Source organism: Pagrus pagrus (genome assembly GCF_965226575.1).
Source record: "Pagrus pagrus genome assembly, chromosome: 8".
Classification (NCBI taxonomy): domain Eukaryota; kingdom Metazoa; phylum Chordata; class Actinopteri; order Spariformes; family Sparidae; genus Pagrus; species Pagrus pagrus.
Window position 1 is genome coordinate 28,184,673 of NC_140192.1, and position 22,789 is coordinate 28,207,461.

A 22,789-nucleotide genomic window follows, 5' to 3' on the forward strand; every position below is an offset into this window, starting at 1 on the left:
CTCCATAGCACTCGTTTACGTAATGTCAGTGCCAAAAACAAGCACTTTTAGTGGACTTTTGATGGTCAGAGTTGCCCCAAAGGATTACATTGCAGCCAGGGGTGGAGTGCTGTGTATAAACGGTGTGAAAAAAAGAAATTCACTAAGACTACCGGCATTCTTTTAAGGTGGAACATTTTCTTACTCAAAGCCTGCGTTGATGTCATGAATTAATCAGCACGCGTTAAATGTCAATGTGACATCCTTGACCTTTAAGTTTGTTTGGGGGTTCTTTTGGTCGTTGTTCTATTAGTGATGACTGGATTGGAAGCACTTAAAATGGAGATGATTTTAAAGCGATTATTCAAACTGTGAACGTTTTATTTCCTCACTTCCTCACAGAAAAAAGTGGCGGAGCGATGCTGCACTGATGGTTGCAGTCACTGCAGCTGTGTTGCAGCTGCCAGCTGAGGTGATCTACTGGACCCATTCCAAAAGTTTTGGTAAATATGAATCATTTACACAACAAACAGGAAAAAAAGGGTCCAGGTATTTAAAAAAAAAAGGAATTCACCTTTAAAGACTGTGTAAGTCAATAAGCTATATTGACTGATTGACTAAAATTATTGAAACTGTGTCATAAAAATTGACAGGCATCTCTACACTTCTAGGTGTGGTGTCAACACATTTTGCACCGCATAACGCTTTATGCTGCAAAAATAATTCATGCTCTAGCTATTATGGTTTTAATTTTAGATCAATTTAAACAGAATCATGCAAAAAACAATCTCCCTCAACCAGTCGGGAGCCACCTGCAGGAGGTCCATTTTCATCGTGTTAAAGGAAGTAATAAAGATGGATCAGGAACACTATTCATTATCACGAGGTGCAAGAAAATAACAGCCACACTGGGTTACATCAGCTATTAAAAGTTTCATTAAATCTGCAGCATGTTGTCTTAGTGGTTAATGCTGCCGTCTCATAGCAAGAAGGAGATTGATTCTCAGCCCTTTCTGTGATGCTTATGTTTTTCTCAATATGAATAAATATGAATCCAGCATTGATGTCGGTGTAGGAGACATTAAGTTGACACCAGGGAATATTTTTAGTCCTGTTTGTTTAGAGGAACATGATGTTGTGATATCCATACTGCGAGGCGAGTGTGATGTTTCCAATCTGTGTGATGCTTATTTATGATCAGCACTCCGATGTGCCTTGAACTGATGAGTCACTTGACCATCCAACTAAACGCAGCCCGAGTGAACCCGTGGGCTTGACTGTAGGCCTGCTCCCACTGATGAATAGTTATGAGGGCAGGAGTTAACCAAGGAGAAACTGCTCACATCCCCAATAAGTCTTGCCCCTTGCCATCCCAGCTGCAACAATGAGACACTCTCAGAAAACAGATGGGTAATGGGTCACATCCTCAGCTTTTCAATATGTAGATGGGCCAATCAGAGCAGAGGAAGACAGAAATAGTCTTTTTTGCAAAGTTACCGAGAGAATTGTGATGTGCAACTATTTGCCAAAATATCACACATCTCATTACTGCAGTAAATCAGTAAGCCTTCACTTTAAACAGCACATCTGCTCAGGCAACTCACATCTATCAATGCTGAAAAATACTCACACCTCCCTTCCACCAGTCTTTGACAGATGCGCCTGGAAAGCCTGCCAATTTACCTCACAAGTTTACCCCTGCAGCAGAGCAAGAGGAAAACATGGATGAGGGCCCACTTATCAGGTAAACATCCCGGTTCGACAGGCAGCCATTCTTGTTCATTTTTCATTTCAGAGCAGGACTATGTGAATCTTGAAAGGAGAAATAAAACATTCTTCCTCTTACAAATGAAAACTGACTAACACTAAAACACATCTTTGCTCAGTTCACACACAGATTTTGCAGGTACAACCTTAGCTTGTGTGGTTAAACAGTAGATTGCAGTATTGGGGCTTTTCAACACATGTGCTAGCTCGGCTTGACGTTAGCCGAGGCAGGGATTTGCATCTACACTACAACAGGGGCATGAAGGTGTGTCTTTGATTGATTACACGTTTCCTCCCAGTAGTTTTATCAAAGAATCGCTGCTAACAAAGCTCCACTAATTCGGTGATAAACACACTTCATTTCCTAAAAATTCTTCACAGATAAGCCATGCAGTGTCTTCATTTTAACTCAACAACATTGCAATACTGTTTATTTTCTTGTGTGTCACGTTTAACATACAAACGCATAGAAAAACAGTAGAAAGCCACAAAGAGGGCAATGACAATGTTAACTTTTTATACATTTTATACCTTTTACTTCAGTCTTTCTTTAAAAGCCAACACTGACTGAACGTTGTTGGAGTGGCACTTGTACGGAGTCAGATGAATTACTTTTATATTCCAACACCCTTTATTTCAAAGGGCATCAAAGCATCATGAAGAAAATAATTAAATCACATTCAATTGGGTGTCATTTCCATCACTGCCAATTGGAGTCATTTCGCCTGGGAATTAATGTTGTTGTACCCTTTTACATTAAAGACAACATCCAGATGTGAGTTGATGTTTGTGGGATTTTTGTCCAGTGTGAAAGAGGTAATAATGTTGCTTTTTAGAAAAGAGAGGGTTCACAGGAAAATATCTGTGGAGGTGAGCCTGGCCTGTGTTTATGTTCTGTTGCTTTTTGCTCATGCATTCTTGCAAACTGCATACAAAAGCATACAAAACTGGCTAGTTGATGAGTTGAAATGTTCTGTTCTGTTGATTTGGATGCATTGATTTGACAACAGATCAAATTGGCAGTGTATGAGCAAGTGAATGCTCAAAATGTGGAGCACCGTATAGATGTGTCTAAGAAATGAGACAGGACTTTAATTATATTCCTATGAATGCAGTTTCCAACTGTAGATGCATAATTTATAGGCAGCAAAGTGACTGAAGACAAAGCTGCTCCTTTCTCCTGACACTTTCCTTGATCTTGAAAATTCCTGCAGTCACACACTAAAAAGGCAGAGGAAAACGTTATGTAAATGTCAACTTTTGTAGAATAGCAACTATAACTCGGTATCTGTGAATTCCCCTCTTCAGCACAAATCTGCTCGACTAAAAGAGGACAAACAACAAAGGTGGAAAAATAAAAAAGGGGGACAAGATCTCGAGGGAAACGTGAAAAAATGTGACTTTTATCACTTACAGGGATAACTCGGCGTAAGACGGAGAGACTTAATGGCTGCAGACGTCTGTGTACATGAGGAGGATACCTCCACCAGGGTGTGAATGCGGTTTGTTGATTGCATCTCCATCATAAGATAACAGAGCTGCAGGCTAATGGAGCTTGCTGAAGAAGTGCCTCATGCTCTGTCAGTTTTTCATTAACCACTTCACTCAGACTATTCAGCACTGGTAATTACTGATGCTATGCCAATCTTTCAGGATCCATAATCGGCTGTTTTTCCACTCGAGGGAACTAACAACACCTCCTCTAACCCGCCCACCCCCTCACCAGTACCCTCGGTCCTCCCAGTCCATTTCTCTGTTGGCTGAGCAGCGCAAAACACCATTTTAATGACACCATAGGATGCACCTTGACGTCAAAAGCACTTGTTTCCCAGCAACCACAACAGGTACGAGGAGAGAGTGTTTGTGTGACCAGACCTCTTTCAAGGATGTTATAATTATCAGAAGATACAGTGAGTTAGGACTGAATAAAGGCAACACCTGGCAAGTTACAACATAAACTCCATTTATCACGTTACGTTTTTTGTCAAAAGCAATCAATGCCAAATTAAACATCCTTTCCGCAGAATAGTTGCAGGATCTTTTGGGGGTTTGACGGATTAAGAAAAAAAAAATGTCATTCCACTTTTGAAAAAAATGCATTTTTCACATTCCGTTGCTTTGAAAATATTGCAGCACAAGTGAAATGGCAGGCGATCCTTCAAAGAAACAGTTACCCAAAATGATTCATTATCTCCTCACCCCCATGTTGATGGAAAGTTGGGTGAAGTGTTATAGTCCACAAAACATTCCTGGAGCTTCACAGCAAAACATTTTCCGAAACAGCTAAAGTAGCTGGGGACTTTTGACATTTTAAAAAGGTAAAAAACAACCAAAATAAATACATAAAATGGCTCCATACAGCTTATCCAGCGTTAATCAACTCTCTGGACCCCCCGAGATCCAAAATTAATTTGAAAAGACTTTATTTGCACCCTGTTAGTAGCCAAAATCTTCCCTGCTAAGCTAAAAGGGGTAGTGCACATATCGTTGGAAGTGGGTGCACAAGCTTGACCGCACATCCAGGTCGTAAATAACGTCTTTTTAATCAATTTGCTTTTTATTGACAAGAAATCTTGATACCAGCATTTAATTCTTGGTTAAATTTTGTTTATTCCTAATTACAGAACATTCAAAATGAAGACAATGGAAGAAGAAAGACGGGTGCAGAAGCTCAACCGCCTGTCAAGGGTGTAAATAACGTCTTTTAAAACCAATTTGAGATTTCGGGGCTTGGCTTGGGCTGATATACAGTAAGATATTATTAAAATGTTGTGAAATTATGCGATACAGCTGTTACAGCATCTTCAGGCTTTTATTTTGAAACTGGCATTGATATTTGGCAGGTCACTACAGGTCAACTGATCTGATGTAGCAGCGTGCATACAGCGCTTTAACATACAGACAAGAGGACTCTAAAAAGAAAAGGATCTCAGGTTTAAAGTGGGAGAAAATGGCGAGCCAAGGGATTGGAATGAGCCTACATGTCTTCTTTGCCAGAAGCAGGCGTTAACTAAAGAGGGCAACACCACACACTTCTTAGATCACAGCCCATCATCCAGCGCAGTTCGTTCGGCTGGACTCTCCAGGCCAATGAGCGGCAATAATATCATCTATCGCTTTATTTGGTGGACAATATCAAATTTTGGATATCGCCCAAGCCTACTCGGGTCATCCACAGACTTGGATTATGCCGGACAAGCTTTACGGAGCCATTTTATGATTTTATTCACATTTTAAAACTCTATTTGATTTGCTCAGGAGAATTCTGCAACACTGCTGTGAAGCTCCAGAAATGATAATGTGTTGTTAATAAGTGAATTTTCATTTTTGGGTGAACTGTTCCTTTAAGGTAATGTTGACAAGCTAATTGTCAAGCAGCACTTTCACAAGCAGGCGCAGGGTTTAAAAATACAGTTCACACCACCATCATTATGCAAACAATCACAGTCAGCAGTGCTAACATCACACCCCTATAGATTACAGCTGGCGGACTTTGACACGAGAAGGCCACGCTCTCAGGGTGTGAGGCCAGAAGATTTGAGGGTTGTGAAAGTGGTGCAAGAACATCATGAGCTTCTGTAAGTCAGTAAAGTGCTAGTTACATTAACTGCCAATAACACGTATCCCTATTTAAATCACTACAGCAGAATATATCACATTCACTGTTCATTAGCACGCAAGAAGAAACTGCTAATAACAAAGTTTCAGTTTATGGTTCAGCCAAAAGATGTCACCCATAACGTCGCCCTCAGTGAGAAAAACAGTCTGGTGGGTGCTGAGGAGACACAGGACAGAAAGCAAGCAGCCACACACGCACACACACACACACACACACACACACACACACACAAGACTCATCCCCTTTTGCGCAAGCAGCACACTGAGGTCTAATCGATGCAGCTCATTCATATTGAACCACAGACGTCGGGGGAAGCCGGGGGAATTACAAGCAGCCTCTGCTGTGAGATTGCAGCCTGGAGGAAGCCTGAGGAAGACAAACCCAGCTTCGCTCTGGAAACCTGCTGTTTACCGTCCACAGCAGCTTCAACAACATGGCTACCAGGTCTCCTCACTCCAGAGGAAATGACACTTAACGGGTTCAACAGTAACCAAACTAGATAACGATCGTTATATAGCAATATGCTATGTTTTGGGAATACTCAAATATTAACATAAATTAACATTGGCCCATTAGATGGGTTTCTCCAGTGCTCTGTAATGGTACAAACATACTCTTTCAGATGAGCAGCAGGGCCGGATCAAACCACTGAGGGGCCACTGGGCAAAATCAGATGTGTGCCACCCCCCACCTCCCTGCAGAAGTTCATTTTTGATCATTTGATTACACTCAGATTTATTGAAGCACATCCTCTGATATACAGTACTTAAGGTATTAAAACTCCATTTCATTGAGTGCCCCTGTGCAAAACAGGGTTTCAAGATTACTGCAGGTAAAATGCAGAGAAGCTCCTTCAGGACCCTTCACATTTCAGTTCATGTTGAACATGAGTGGAGCACATTAACACATATATGATGAATGAAATGATCAAAATTGCTACACAGTGAACCTGGGGAGATGATTTGCATTGATAGTAATCCAGCCTTGATGAGTTGAGTTTGACTAGCATTTATTTCATTGTATATAAAGCTGCTGTCGGGCACCTGGTACAGCATGTGACCCTTGTATGGAGGCTGTGCCCCACCAGAGGTCTTGGTTCAATTACAGCCTAGGACCCTTTCCTGCATGTCTTCCCCTCTCTCTCTCGCCCCCCTTTCTTGTCTGACTATGATAGCTATCCTGTCAAAATAAGAGACCACCAGTTTAAATACGTTTTTGCATTTGTTTCCAATGTAATACAATTTTTTTAAATTCATTAGTTTTCTTTTTAGATTTACATTTAGCAGATGCTTTTGTCCAAAGCGACTTACAGTAATACATTCATACACTGATGGCGGTGGCTGCCATGCAAGTTGCCAACCAGCACATCAGGAGCAGTTTGGGGTTCAGCATCTTGCCCAAGGACCAGGGGAATCGAACCAGCGACCTTCCAATAACAAGACGCTGGGTCCACCCCTGAGCCACAGCCGCCCTTTAGAGTTCCATGCACTGCCCTTTTAACAACTTTGAGTCTAGATATGATTTGACACTGAGAAAGCCTCTCTTTGCTTAGAATAACAATTTGTCCTCTGACCCTTTTACTTACTTTCTGAATCCCCAAACTTTCTAATGATAGGGGGCTGGGATTTATGTGACAATAATCAAGATTTTCAATGCGGGCCATTTTCTCTAGAAAACAGCGTAAATCTGTACAATCAAACTCAAACTTAAAGGTTCAAATGACCTCTGTGGAATATTGGAATATTAAATAGATGAACCAGTCTGCCCTAAAAGCTTGGTTTCCATCTAGGACAGGTGTTGTCTCCTGACTTTTCCCTGACATAATTGGTCATGAACAGACAAAACTGCCACCAGTTTCCAATAAATTGATGAACCGAAAATATAGACAATATATGGGCATCATGGTACTCTTCATAGTCGGACATAAACTTAATAAAAGACAATGATTATCTTGTTTCTCCATCAAAGTTTAGTTACAACTCAGCAAGATGGAAAAGCAATCCATTGACATGGGCTATTGATCGAATATTGAATTTAAAATGTTGATTAGCTGCACATTCTGTCAATATGGATCTATCAGTAAATAATAACCATCACATATTCAGCCAAGCCATAGGAAAAGAAACTGCATTTTATATTTGAAGATGTGATTTAATGTTAATGTCACTTCAGATTCTATTGAAAATATTCTACTCAATAAATAGATTTGTTTATACCTCATCATTCTATGCTGAATAGCTATACTTATCCTGAGAACGCCAGATGGAGCAAACCGTTTTAAAGGAAGGAGAACTGTAGTGGGAGCACTGGGGTGTCAGGCGGGACTGTGTGGCTATAGCAAATGGTTTAAATGGCTCACGGGTCAGAGAGCAGAATTAGCAAAATTTCTGCTCAGGGCCTCGGGGAGGTCAGAACCGGCTCTGCACTCTCTCCACTGCACTCATCCACTATCCGAGCACAATGTTGTCATTATTTAACCTCTTCATTTTGCTCTCAAAGTGCACCAGTTTGATGCATTTCACTTTTTAAATGCACAAAATTGTATTTGTCGTTCATTCCCCCGAGACCCTCCAAGAGGATCCGTGGTCCACACACCACAGTCTCACAAGATCCTGTGGGAAACACTGCTGCCTCTTTGACTCCAATTAATCCCAACCATGATTCTAAATGAACGCAAGCAAAAGCGTGCACAGCTCAGTTCAAATTTAAACCAACATCTTGAGGAAAAATAACTCATGGCTCACAAGTTCACAATCCGAAGCAGCATGAGAGCCCGACAACCGCTGAGAGCAAATGCCTCCACAGCACTCTTCAAGTGCCCCAAATGGTCCGTGTCCAGTCCAGCATCAACAAGACTTTATCTCCCTTTCACACACAGACAACTCACCAGTAACTTCTGCTTTAGCCTTTGGTGACTCAGAGCGTCCGGGCTAAGGCTGAGAGCTCGGCTGTTGTCCTCTAGAAGACGAAAGCTGTCCAAATGCTGCACACCTTGGAGCTGGAGGGGCGAAACTTCATTTCTCAGCTGTGGGGGGGACGGAAAAGAACACAAAAGCTGCAGTCAGTGAAAGTATTTCAGTCTAAAAGATATAGTGACAATAGTATTTTGTATTTTCTTTTTAAACAAATGGCACAATGGCAGTTTGTTTGTGCAATTTCTTGGCTTATTTATTCAAAATAACCCTTCACCACTGGTTATGACATCTGCTAGCGCTCCATCTCTAGGTGTAGGTGAGTGGTTGCTCAGAGGCAGCAGGTGGTCTGAGTGGAAAAACAGCTAACAGCTCACTCATGCAGTGCTCTCCCTTCACTGATCTTCACAGATTCAGTTTGACAATAGAAGGAATAGCCCACTGGACTACCTGCCCATCTGCTGCAGTGAGCGCACAATGAACACAGCCTAAACTTTGATTACATGGTTGCACACCATGTAATCCTCGTCAAGTCCAAACTGTGTTTTGCTTGTCGTTCCTACAGTCGAATATTCAGTTCAGTTTATTTGTATGATGTATGTGCGGAGCTTGACACTAGAAGACTGTTTTCATATGCAGTGCTCCAAGTGTACATTTTCTCCATGCTCACTGAAAATCAGATTTTAAGAGGCGGGCCAAAGAGCATGATATGTAACATCACAGATAGTTCAGAAGCCAATCCTGGTTCAATATTCAGCAAACACAAGTGTGATGTGAAAACCTGAATCCTCCAGTGCACATACACTGAGAATGGAATGTACAGTAAGAGGAGAGATATTGTCTTGAGACATTTTGTGTTCAGCAGTTAAACCTATGAAATGGAAATACTTGCATAATCATATATTCTGGATTTTAATGAGGGAGAAGGAGTAGGTGTCATTTTAAAGAAACAATTCACCCAAAAATGAAAATTCAGGAATTTTCTACGCAACCCTGTGCCTATGGAAAGTCTGGTTGAGTTTCATAGTCCACAAAACATTTCTGGAGCTTTAGGCTTTGCAGCATTTGCCTAAAATACTGAAGTAGTTGGTGACTAGTTGGTTATAAAACTTAAGAAAATAGAAAGGCACTCTGTAGAGTGCATACCTCCACCAAGGCCCACAGTCACCTTGAATTCAATCAAGCTAAATCCAACATAAAATTCTAAATTTTAAACCATCCTTAACTTAAAAAAACGTTATTTAAGTTCAACAGATCTAGAATCCACATCAAATTGTACTCACTCATAGATACCAACCACCTAAACATGCCAGATTTTTTTCATCAAGATCCATGCATTGTTCCCTGAGGATTTAACGGAAACATCATAAAATGCCCTACTTCACAAATGTTAAAGAAAATGAGAAAAAAAATCCTGGCTCCATCCCTTTATCCAGACCTAACCTTAAACAACCAACAAACTGACAAAAGGCGCAAACATAACCTCCAGGGAAGAGGTAAAACAAAACTGAAAAAAAAATACATAAAATGGCTCCATACATCTACAATCTTCACTGTAACTACTAAGCTGCACCCAGTTTAAAGTGGGTACACAAGTGAAATATGTTTTTGAAAATCCACTTGAGATCTCAGGGCTTCCATAAACTTTATGTTGTTTTGGTGTGGTTGTTTTTTTTTTACGTTTTTAAACGACTCCCCAGCTACTTCAGTTATTTAGGAGAGTGATGCAATGCTGTTTTGCTGTGAAGCTCCAGAAATGTTTTATGGACGACAAAACAGGGGTGAGTTTATAAAGACAGAAATTCATTTTTGGGTGAACTTATCCTTTTAACATTTTAATGTGGAAATGATACTTTTTCTGCAGAAAAAAAATCAGATGCACATTATTGTTCCAAGCAGACTGTTTCTATAACAGTGTCACAATGTCTGGAGGGGATCTTTTATTTTTTGTGATGGATTTGTTGTAAAATCAAATAAAAATTCCTGCTTGTCAATCTGTGCACATGACAAGACATCAAGTGATTGGTATAATGGTGACTTAATTGTATTATCACAGTCACCCAGATGCTTCACACATCTCTGTTTACTCACATTCAAAAATCTGCAAACAAACCAAGCAACATGTTGACGGGCCGTATCAATGAAAAATAACACTTAAGCACTCATTCAACCAGATACTTACAAACCCACACGAGTATAAGATGCCAACGAGGTAAAATAACATCCTCTCTCCATGTTCAACCACTTAGCCAGCGATGCTGATAGCACTACCTAAACTGCTTGTTATTGCCAAGCTAGTGGAGCTGGATGGAAATAATAATGCCCCCTATTAAATTATTCATGGCTCCAGTCAGGTGGAACCAGATGCTGCTTTTGTGTCATAGAGGGAGAGCTGTAACTCGACTCAAGCGTGGAAGGCCGTCGCTGCATGGAGGTAAAGCCTTCATGGAACAAGCGCGCACGCTGCTGGGCTCCACACAAAACACAGGATGTCATGACACTCGCTCGGCTGTTTCCATGTGACATTTCCAGGCAGAGGACGGTGGTTCAGTAGGTTGGTCCAAATGTGGGCGAAGCCTCAGGTGCTGCCTGCAGTTCAACCACCCTGTGTTGGTGTCGCTTTTTACCCCACCCTGACATTTGTGGCCATGGCCAGAAGATGACCTTTTTTGTCCATGCCATGCTTTAGTGCTGAATACTAATGCTATGGTGCTTTGTGCCCGCCACTCATGGGAACAAGCAGTGCTATTTTTAGCCACATGTCCCCAGCTGCACATCTCCAACCCGGGGCCAATGGGCAATTAGTGTTTGTTTCCTAATGGCGGGAGGCAGTGCCATAACCTCCCTAACGCAAGCAGACATCTGGACAAAGGCTGTCTCCGTCCTGCCCTGTACCCCTGCTGCAAGGCACCACTCCTAAAGCCATACAGTCCCTCCATCCACCTCGACCTTCGTAGGTGCCGAGAAGCTCTTCTCCCAAACATCTGCTGCCATTCGCTCTGGAAATAAGGTAACTTATTTACCACATCATGCAATGAGTCATGGCATCGGCTGAAAATGATACTGTCCTGTGTTCAGATACAAGCACAGATTAACCCTTGATAAGCTCAAACACTTGTTTGTCAAAGGGCCACATCAGGGCTGCGTTAGACAGAGACAGATATTACAGTTGAGCCATTCCATACCAACACACCTAGGCCTTCCCAGTTCATGTTGTTTTTTTAAGTTAAGTCAAAACTTTTTTGTTTTGCTCTCGGCTCTTTGTATGTGGACATCTTAATCAATCTTGTTTTTTTAAGCAGGACCAAATAACTTCTAGATGTGATACAACAACATTAATACTACACAGAATGAAAGTGAAACGACAAAGTGAAAACTATTGGAGAGAGCAATTTTTTTTTAGTGAAAGATTCTTTGTCCTGATAAAAAATATTGATATTACTTTGATTACTTTAAACATTCTGCAACAACTACTGAATGAATACATGTTGCAAATCATTTCTTGAATGTTCAGAACTAATTTCCATCCAGTCCAGTGAAAAATAAGCAGTTGCTGAGGCTTAGAATACACACAAAGACTCACAAAAATGACTAAATTTAGCTCAGAGTGGAGATTACAGCGATAGTCCCATTCATTTCATAGAAAATGTTCTGAATTCCAGGTGAGTTGTCATGGAGTGACCATAATGTGGGATGTGATTCAAGATTAGTGGGAATGGTCATTTTTTTCATCTCAATTTTCATTTTCAACAAAAATTCTATTCAAATGATGATGATGATGATGATGATGATGATGATGATGATGATGAGACTTTTGTCAGGGTCTGTACCAAACAAACATGTGTTCAGACATCTGGAGAACAAGATTTGTAGGTCAGGACATCTCTGTATAATGCTGTTTTCACACATTTTTCCTTTAGTAAAAAAAAAAATGCAGCTTCTGTGATTTGGATATTGTGATTTCAATAACATTTCAATAAATTCTTCTGCCCTAGTCCACATACTGTACTACAGAAGGTTACACGAAGTTAGGGTTAGGGATTTGTCTGGCCGACACTTCATATATTCTTTGTTAAATTATGAGTCAGAGAAAAGCAACTTACAACCGAGGCGATGTTCAGTATTTTTTGTTTTCCAAAATAGTTTAACTTATCAAATATTAGTTATAGATTTATTTATGAATCCAATTTAAGTGACATTCACATACATTTTGTCGGTGTGTGCGTGACTGGCCTGCTCAGACACGCAGGATCTGATTGAATGACATTTCAGAGCAGCATGAGCTCATTATTTGTGATAATTGTCAGGGTCTAGGGTAAGCTTTCTGTTTTCATCTGTATTAGGACCATGCAGAATACTGCATCATGCAGGCATGTCTAATTAAGTAGAATTAGACACTGTTTGTTATTCCGGCACACAGGCATCATGTTGGGCTGCAGTCGTAAACTGTCATCCTCTCTAAGACAACACTGTGTTATGATATATTTGACTGAGCGGGTATAATGAGTCAGTTTGGGAGTCTGTTTGTCATGATGACCTCTTTAATTCATTTTAGCCAGGTCAAAGCTAATTTAATCCACCTTATTACAGCTTCTTCATGCAATTACCCTGTGCCCCTGTTCACTGATGGGCCAACATGGAGGCAGTGGATTGGACAGCACAGCAACAATGTAACGTGCCCCATCATACAGTTAACAAAGATGAATCACTTCAAAAAGAAGAACCACTGTGCTGCAGCCCCCTCTGCACAGCCGAGCTTTTTTACTTGTAATCTGCTGTGAAATTCCACTTGATCGGGACATTAGAATCAATTACATCCCCACATAAACACAAAGCATTAACTCTGGAGCACATTAGCATTCCATTAATCATCCTCAACATTAAAAGTGCTGCAGAAACAGCAAGTGTGCCTTGAACTGACTGGCACAGTGTGTCTGTAGCACTGCCTGCCAATAATATGTTATCAAAGAGTGCGCAATTAACTTCCAGCATGGTGGGCAATACACAGAGTGGAGCGTGTCCACATTAACGACATGGACATTGGACAACGATGTTCAACAACCACCTCAGACATCAGAGGATCCCACTCTTTTTATCTACCAGAGCTCGACAGCTACTCAATTCTTGGGGTCATTGCCGATACTAATATTATGGAGCAAAAAATGATATACACACATGTAAATAATATACACACATTTTTGGCAATTATCGCTCTAATGTGGTTATCAAACACAAAGATACGTAAAGGAGACCGGCTATTTTACAACAAAACTAAATGAAGTATTTCACCGCTGGACAGATGTTCCGTGTATAAAACTGGTATTCCCTTTTGCTTAAAAGGTAGAAAACCTACAACAAGGACAATGCACTCCGGCACACCGGACCAATAAACAGTCCTGCTGATGGGTGACATACTGCGGGTTGGGCAGTGCTTGAGTTTGGCGAGAAAAAGAGACAATGAACAGCTTCATATTTGATCGTCACTGCCTTGTTGTGGTCTGCGTTTCTTCAGCCTCAATTTTTCACAAAACAGGAAACAATATGGCGGCCACCTCCAGTTCCAGACTTTCTCCGTTGCAGCTAAACGGTATGCTGAAATATGTTGCTGAAAGCATGTTAGGTGAGAATCTTGGTTTATAGTTTATCACACTGCCTAGATCCAACTAAACTCTTTGTGTCCATGGACGCAGGCATACAAAAATATTGAAGTACAATCTGCAGTTGACACAACAGCCCCAAAATCCAGTCATTTGTCAGAATGAGAGGTGCGCTGTGTGCAGATAAAACGGAAGTTCAACATTGTTCAGTTGTTCAAAGGTGGTTGAAAATCAGCAAGGGACAACTCTCCTTGTGTAGCATTTCAAAATGGCATCATCGCATTGTTGGCGCTGCTGTTGCAAAGAACTGGATCATTACCGCTTTCCTCATGTTCACAAATCACAAAAACGTGAGTTTATTCATTTATTCTATAACAGAAATGGATCACCAGTTAAGACAAAATCATGTAGTGATAGCAGGGTTTATAGGGCACCAATGTAAACGCAGATTGTGTCATTAATCTATATCCATTATTGTGCAATCAACATTTACTTAATAATGATACGTTGAAGATGAAAACTTGTCTATTGCCAATTTAATAACTATAAATTTGCCCAAGCATCTTTTTCTGCAGTATCAACTCTAAAAAAATGTTTTATATGAGCGCATGTCGGACAACAAATACACCAATGCTGACATATTTGTGTTAGGCCAATATCAGCTGATAGTACTGGCAAAATGATATATTTGTTGAACTACATGGTCTACTGTTGTAGTGTAAGTGTAAGCTGAAAGAATCAAACCAACCAGGGTTCACATCACTATGAATCGCCTTTTTGAAATAATTTCATTTAGCAGATTTGTGTCAAATTAATGTATGCAACATCATACTGAATTTTTTGAGTTCAGTCAGGACATAAGCAGACACTGTAAGGAGAAAGGCAGAGACAAATACAGGGACCGAGATTGAACCTGTAGAGATAAGCTTTTTTATTACAAAGCAAATCCAGACAAATAATCACCACTGACTGTGGATTTTGGCAAGATCCACATAATCATCCCCGGCCCCCGCCCTGAGGCGACATTGTCCACCTTTCAGAATGGATCCAAACAGCCCTCCACCTCACTGAGCTGACCACAAACACAGACTGACAGCTCAGACAGAGCCACAGACATCTCGAAAAAGTTAAGATTTGTGTGTATGCTTTGAGTTTTATGAGTTTTGTTTGTCTAGCCAGGCTACTGCAAGCTAAAATCATGCTGATGAGCAGGACAGGTGCTGTGTCTTGGCGTCATGCTTACCAAAGACAATCAATGACCTAACCATAACAATATAACACTGATGAAGCTGAAGCATTAGCATGAGCTTTATCCTACCAGAGTAGAGCCTGCAGCTTTCAATGCAAACATTTGTTGCTGCAACTAATGAAAAATATTTTTTTCTCTGTTTCCAGCTTCTTAAATCTTAATATTTTCTGGTTTCTCCCTCCTCTATGACAGTAAACTGAACATCTTTGGGTTGTGGACAAAACGAGACATTGGAGGACGTTGGACTTTTGGGGAAAAAATATTTTCTGACACCTAATAGATTAGAGAACTAAACGCTTATTTGAGAAACTAATAAAAACCTAAATCAACAAAGAAAATAATCATTAACTGCAGCCATTGTAACTAGAGGTGTGGAAATGTCTCGATTATAAGATGCATCCCGATGCGGCCGTTGAAGATTCTGTGCCCATGCAGAGACAGAGCATAATCCAGAGTTTTCTAGGTTTGCAGTTTATGTAGATTGTTGACTGTCCGGCTTCAACTGTCCGATAACATTGTAAAGTTATGTCACCCTCATGCTTTGAATTGTGGGCGGACATGAGGCAAACATTATGTCAGAGGAAGGCAGAGTTCAGCAGGAAGTGATTTAAATAATAAAAAAAGGACGCAGTATTTTGAAAGTGCATATCTGGGCACGTATCGGACATTCTGAACCTGCTGGAAAACACAAACTGGACGAGATACACGCTGTGTTTAACCTCTGACTCACAACAATTATGAACCATGTTATTAGACATTTTCAACTGAAGCTAATGTCTGCAGCCAAAGAAACCCAGCGACCCCAGCTGATGAGCCATGAATTTAGGAGGCGTTGTAAACTTTGCTTTCCAACTCAGAGAGAGGTGTGTGCAGCAGAGTCGTGTCTGTGATGTGTGTCTTAGAGCTGCTACGTGAAAATAATATTAGTGTAGATCACAGCACACATGTAATGCACTGCAGATGGATTTATGGTTTGTTTTTGTACAGAGGTGATCACACAGATACCAGTATTGAAAAGATGCAGCTTTTATATTGTAGACTGTTGTATGCTGTGTGCATAAATATAGAAAACTTATGATGCCATACACTGAGACGCATCGAGAATCGTTTTGCATTCTAATTGTTGACAGCTGAACCATAATCAAATCTAGAGACCAGTGAAGATTCATACCTCTAGTAGTCACTTCCTTCAACTTGAGTTACTCTAACAACAAACCACACCGACTAATTTCTGAGGGTCTCATCTAATCTCGTCCTGTTCACACCAGATCAGTGTTTTCCATCTGACTGAGTGGACAGCCCTGATCAACTCCAGGAACGATCAATTATGAATGCAGTCAGATCCCCGAGGTGATTACTGGCTACTCTCCTCTGACCTCCACTGAAGTCAGCAGCCAGGCACTCCTGGCCGTCTGAGCACGAACACAGCAGCCAGTCAAACTGCCGACATGAAGACAGCTGGCACAACACATCTACTCACATTGCATTTGAGCTGCAGGAGCTATGGCGTAACACAAACGTGCTGTATGTAAACATATACACGCACATATGTAAAGATAAGAACTGCAGCACTCACACAATGCTGTAAAGACACACACAAGTGTATACCTATGGACAGTATGTACACAAATACACTGAACATGTGTTTAGAGCTGATCTAGTCCGCAGGCTTATATAGCACAAAACATAAATCTGCCCTCGCATGAAAACACCCTCAGGACACACGCTTGCTTTGTCATGCATGGGTCAGTCCAACAATCAGAGCAAGTGATGCGGTCACTGACAATGATAATGCACTTTCACTCCGCTGTCACTGAGTCTCCCGGAGCCATCTTCACAGAGATTTCCCAGTGAAGATGGTGTTATGTAACGGCGGCCGTGGACCCTGCTGTTCATATCACTAATGCCTCACACTGTGGCCGGGTCACGTGCTTTATCCAGGCCACATCCAGGCGCCAGCAGCAGCAGTGTTCCAGCTGTTACTACAGCCTAGCTTCAGACACTCAGGAGCATGCCGAGCCATGCTCCTCTTACACTGCCGCTGCTGCATCCTCCACTGAGCAGCCATGTTCAGCACTAATTCATTCACTTTGGTCTCTCTAACACTGGAGACAATGCTTCATACTAACAATACTATTCCGCTTATCTACTAAGCAATGTACCCACTGTACACACAGGAGACACCGATTCATTCTTTTGGGATTTCACGTGTGCAACCCAATCACATACTGAAGGAGGCATGGTAGTGTAAAGACATCTTCAAATTAGGGCTGTCATATCGTAATTTCACTTCACAATTATCATATCCAAAAGGATTCACAATAAGGATATGGTTGTGATTTATACACGCACTACAGGTAGAGCGTGTCACTGCAATGTTCTAGCAAAAAAGGACCCGAACGCAAGACTCGAGCCTGGCGGGTTGCAGAAACAAAAAGCTAGATTTAATAAACAAGCTGAATTCAAAAAGCAAAGGCGGGAGAATAAATAGCAGGAAACAAATGCAAGAATCCAAGGGCAAAAAAATTAACTAACTACAAAGCAAAGCAGGACTGTGGAACAGACGTGAAAACGAAAATGAACTGGCAAAGACTGAGGGAAAGTCAAGGACTAATAAGGGACAGGTGAAACTAATAACATAACATGACACGACATAGAAAAGCTACAAAATAAAACAGAAAATACCTGAACTAAAAACCCCAGACCATGCTGTCATCTGTCATCTGTCATCTGTCATCTGTCATCGCTTCCTACATGATTTCACACGGTAGCAGAAGCCACACACTGTGGTAGTAATAAGCTAGTTAATGTGTCTTCCTCATTTTTTGTTTTTTCAGTTTTGTGGTGGTGTCAAACAGCATTAAGGTGCCTTACCCACGAATCTACTTTTTAGACCTGGATACAGTGCAGCTGTTCAGCCTTGCTTACAATTTTGCCCAGTGGCCACGTATTGCAGCAAAAAAATTTCCCTGCAGCCTAAAAAGTGTTTTCACCATCAACCACCATTATAAAGGACCTCTGTAAAACTGTTGACAGGACTTGTACAGCCAACAAGATCAATTAGGACGCTTTCTATTATGAATTTTTGATCCATGGAGGTTTTGTACTTGTACAACTTTCCTTGAGCCAAGAAAAGCCAGTTAATAATCTGTGACGTCATCACAAGTCTATGGGCAGGAAGTTGTGGGCGGAGCCAGCGGGAGAGACATTATTGCATATATTCAGTGGGCTGCTTAACCAGGAAGTAGACCCTGAAGCTAGAAACAACTTTCTTTGCGTATATGCGAGGTGAGCAATTCTCACTGGACTGAAAAGGCGCCGTCTTTGCATCTGGTATCTAGTTCTTCTTATAAATCCAGCCCCATCTACTATGACAAAGTGAGGATTATTGGTTTATTTATACAATATTATCATGAGTGTATTATTGACACAACATATTCTGATACATACTGATTACATCAGTCCCAGTATATTGGAACACCCCTACCTCAATATACATTTTTGTCCATCATTCAGTCTGATTGCCAACTGCTACCTGTGCACACCATCTACAATCCCCAGTTGTGTGTAGCTAATTGTGTCACTACTTGAGGATGCAAACTCTACACTACATGCTGCACAATGTTGCTCTTACACTGTTTTATACCAACATATAGATCTGCTTGAAAGGGAATTTGCTTCGCAGCCAAACTGATGCACAATGGTGGTGATGTTATACTTAAATCCCTGCCACTGGGTTTGTATTGAGAATCCATCTGAGAAAAAAAATCATCATCATGGTAATAATTTAAAAAGGTGACATGACACTATTGGTGTATCTTTAGCACCAGTTTTGTCATGTAATATATAATGAGAATTCTTGACAGCTTTGTACAAAACAATCCTGATCCTTTTGCATAAGAATCATAAGGTGTGGACCCAATCTTCTTTCCAAAGCTTTACAAAGTATTTTTGTGTCCAAACACATCAGACCGATCAGCTCAGATTTGCCTCTATAGGGATCCCAACGAGTCCAGGCACCTTACCACGATTCATTAATTCCCTGTGACAATTAATATTCGGCAGTTCATTGTTTTGTCCGTTGTCATTATACTTATTTATTTAAGCTTATCACAGATTAAACACTATTTGCGTGTGTGTGGAAATCAGTGTGCAAAGGTTGAGGAAAGATGTTTAAAGTAATTCAGAAACTTCCTCCACTACAAAAAATGTCCACCAAGTTTATTTTTCAACTTAATGCTGTCCGAATTCATAATTTTATATAAACAAATGTCATCAAAAGTCTATGTGTATGTTGAAGGGGCCCACATGTACAGTAGTGAGAATCAGAATCAGTTCCTCTCACCTCTATTGAGCATTTTAGCACTTTTCAGCTCATTGTTTTGTTTTATTGCCCACACAACTTTACTGTTTTCAGTTTCATTTCCAGACACAGCAGGTCGCTGTTATAAACTACCTGCTGTGGTAGAGACCACAACAGAGCTAAAAGGAGATTGAAAGTTAGATTTATGTTTGCCAAGTGCACTCCAAATTAATGCTAATGTTGCTGCACCTGGTGGGTGTAAAAATAAGAAACTGTTCGCTAACAAGCTCACCATATTAGCTTAAAGGTTGATAACTGTCAGTGTTGTGTGGCTTACAGGCAAACAACCCCAAACACGCCCAATCATGTTTGATCTCGGAAGCTTGAATGGGTGTACCAAGTGCTGTAAGCTTTGGGGTGAGAAGGTGGAGGGGTTCGTCCAATTATAAGGTCAGTGGTTCAATCCCCAGATCCTCTGGCTGCAAGTCGCAGTATCCTTGGGCAAGATACTGAACCCCAAATGGCCTCTGATAGCTGTTCAACTGGTGTGTGAGTGTGTGAAGGGCTGAGCATAGGTTAGGAAGCGCTGTATCACTCCTGATGAGCAGGTCAGTACCTTGCATGACAGCTTTGCCATTAGTGTATGAATGTGTGAATGTGACTGTAAGTGATGTGAAGCGCTTTGAGTAGCAGCTACACAAGAAAAGCACTTTATAAATGCATCCATTTACCAATGGACAAGCTGCCAAAAAATCAGTAATACAAGTTTAAATGTCCCAATTGGTCACAAATATTTAACAACAAATTTAAATATAAAAACTATGCATTTGTTTCTAGGCTGCAAAACACCAGCCAATACATCAATATGCATTTTTTTACACTAACACTTCTAACACTTCAAAAATCCAGTCTGCTTGAGTCTTCCTCATAGAACATATGGGTGAATACCAGATGGCTTCATTATGGTATAAATAGAGTGAGCAGACGTTTTTTTATTTAAGTTTACGCTGACTGAAAACAAAATGTCTGAACTCTCGCTGCGGTAAACTCCGTCCATTTGGAAGGAACCACAAGGAGGAAGAAACATTAAGAATCTTATGCAAATATTATTTGACCCAGGGCTGGATTTAAGAAATGCTCAACAGCACTCTTCCTCCCCCCTTGAAGTCCCCCACCACCATCCGCCCACCTCCTCTCTCGCAATCAAGTCATTGCAGAGCAAACAAATTTTAGGCAAGAAATATGAATCCCCGTCTCCTGTACATAGTGAAGATAAAAGTCACTTGCTGGCAGCTCAGGGATAACCAGTGAAATGATGAATGGCCGTGTCTGCTTGTCAAGGTGGGCAGGAGGAGCCACGGCATGAATGGAGTTTGTCGCCAGAGTACTCGCTCATATTCGAGGTGTGGGTCCAGACTGACAGCCCTAATTATGGAAACTCCTCAAATGAGTGACCTTGGGAGGCAGCAGGAACATCCATACCTGTGTACACGTGCACGCACACACACAGACAACATGTTTTTACACAGTTCAGCCTTCACTCTCTATTCCCACTGCCACCCTGTGCCCCTCATGACTGCCACCTATAGGATCTAGTCTCATTGCACACTGAGCTGTGTAGCTAATGACACAACACACAGAAACACTTACATCCTTTACATATCCATTAATGACCTCTGCAACCCACAGTGTCAATTTGTAATGCACACACACGGTCAAGGACATCTTTCTGTTCTGTGAGAAACACCAACCATCAGCTGTTGTCACAGTCAACACTGATCTACACCACTGATGGATAATCTGCACAAATGCTTGACAAAATCCACGCAAGCAGTTTGATCAATATCAGATGACTGCTGTCTACCAATTAGCACTCATCCCTCCAATTCATTAATACAACTTCATTTACCGGAGTAATCTGTCTCAACTAAAAACTGCCATACCTCCTCTGCATGTAGACTCTGTACATGAAGCGCCTTCTGACAGGCATGGCAGTGACAACCGGAACTAACGTCAACACTCCAAATCATGCTATATCACACAGAGACGATAAACACAGTGCTCCGTCTCGGCAACTAGTATTCTCATAACACACTGCAGCGTGTTTGCAGTTAGGATGAGACATTCAAACAATATGACAGTGAATCCTTACTGCATGCAAATGATGTGCAATGTCCTCTGGCTCTTCTCAGTGCTATCCAACCTGGATATTCTGCACTCCTGTGCAGGACAGCTCAAAACAGGCTGATCCATCTCTCAAGAAATGCATTCAAAGGCAGGGGAGTACATGTGTATGATAAGCAGAAGAGTACATTTCAATTACCCTAGCCGCCAAGAGTCTAAGACACTAAGACATGTTATGATGATCATCCTTATCTCCCCAGCAGCAGCAGCAGCAGCAGCAGCAACAGCAAAAGGATCCTGCAGCAGAGGCAGCACAACAATCCCTGGCTCAGAAAAACAGCTTGACAGCAGGCAGGAGATGGTACAGTACCTTAGCAGCAGTGGGGAAAGGACCGATGCAGTGGCAGTTGTTTCCTCCTGCAATGGAAGGACAAAAAAGCAACCAGCAGCAGGAGCGGTACGATGGCTATGGCAGCTCTGTAGCATAAAATGGTTCATCAATGCTCGGCAGAAAGAGGCACAGCGCAGGGAGAGAGAGAGAGAGACAGCCAGCGAGCATCACTCAGCTCACACTACCGTGGCTGTGCAGCAGAGCACACACATCAACACGCCCCCTTTCTCTCTCTCTCTCTCTCTCTCTCTCTCTCTCTCTCTCTCTCTCTCACTTTCTCACACACACACGCACACACACACACACACACTTGCTTAGTCACACAGACACAGGCACGCAGGAGTGCAGAGGCAGTGCAGTGCGCAGCAGCACTGAGCAGCGCTCCCTCTCCAGGATGTCTTTCGTCTTCCTTAATCAGAACTGGTCATTCTCGGTCTTATTCTCAGCAGTCACAGACAATCCTGTCAATAAAGCCTTCCAGCCACGTGCTCCACCACACCGCCTGCCCACCTAACCACCACTGATGAGCAGCCATGATTGAAGCTGGCAAGGTCATGTGAGGTTCCCTGGCGCCCCCCTCGGTCTTTGCTCCCAGTTTGGTTGCAGTGCTTCTCAGCTATTTTTTGCAAACTGATACAGGGACTCTGCCTCGCCTCGTCATGGGTCATTATGCCACAGAGGCTCCCCGGAGGCTCAGCTTGACAAACCCTCACTCACTGAATGGTGGGCCAGACCAATCGGCTACCACAAACAGCAGCAACAACATTACTGTCCAATCAGAGATCGGGAAATCAAGTGCAGAAGGGTATTAGAGGGGATTATTTGGGCCATCCTGGGTTTTTTCACTA

The 22,789-nt window shown here is 41.7% G+C and overlaps 1 protein-coding gene across 1 annotated transcript in view; it reads right to left on the reverse strand.

The window, feature by feature from the left end:
- The window catches only part of rimbp2b (RIMS binding protein 2b), a 115,993-nt gene that overhangs the window by 88,214 nt on the left and 4,990 nt on the right, over nt 1–22,789 (reverse strand). Inside the window, exon 3 of the mRNA XM_084359010.1 lies at nt 8,253–8,390. Coding sequence (XP_084215136.1) covers nt 8,253–8,390 — 138 coding nt within the window. The remainder of the gene's footprint in view (nt 1–8,252; nt 8,391–22,789) is intronic.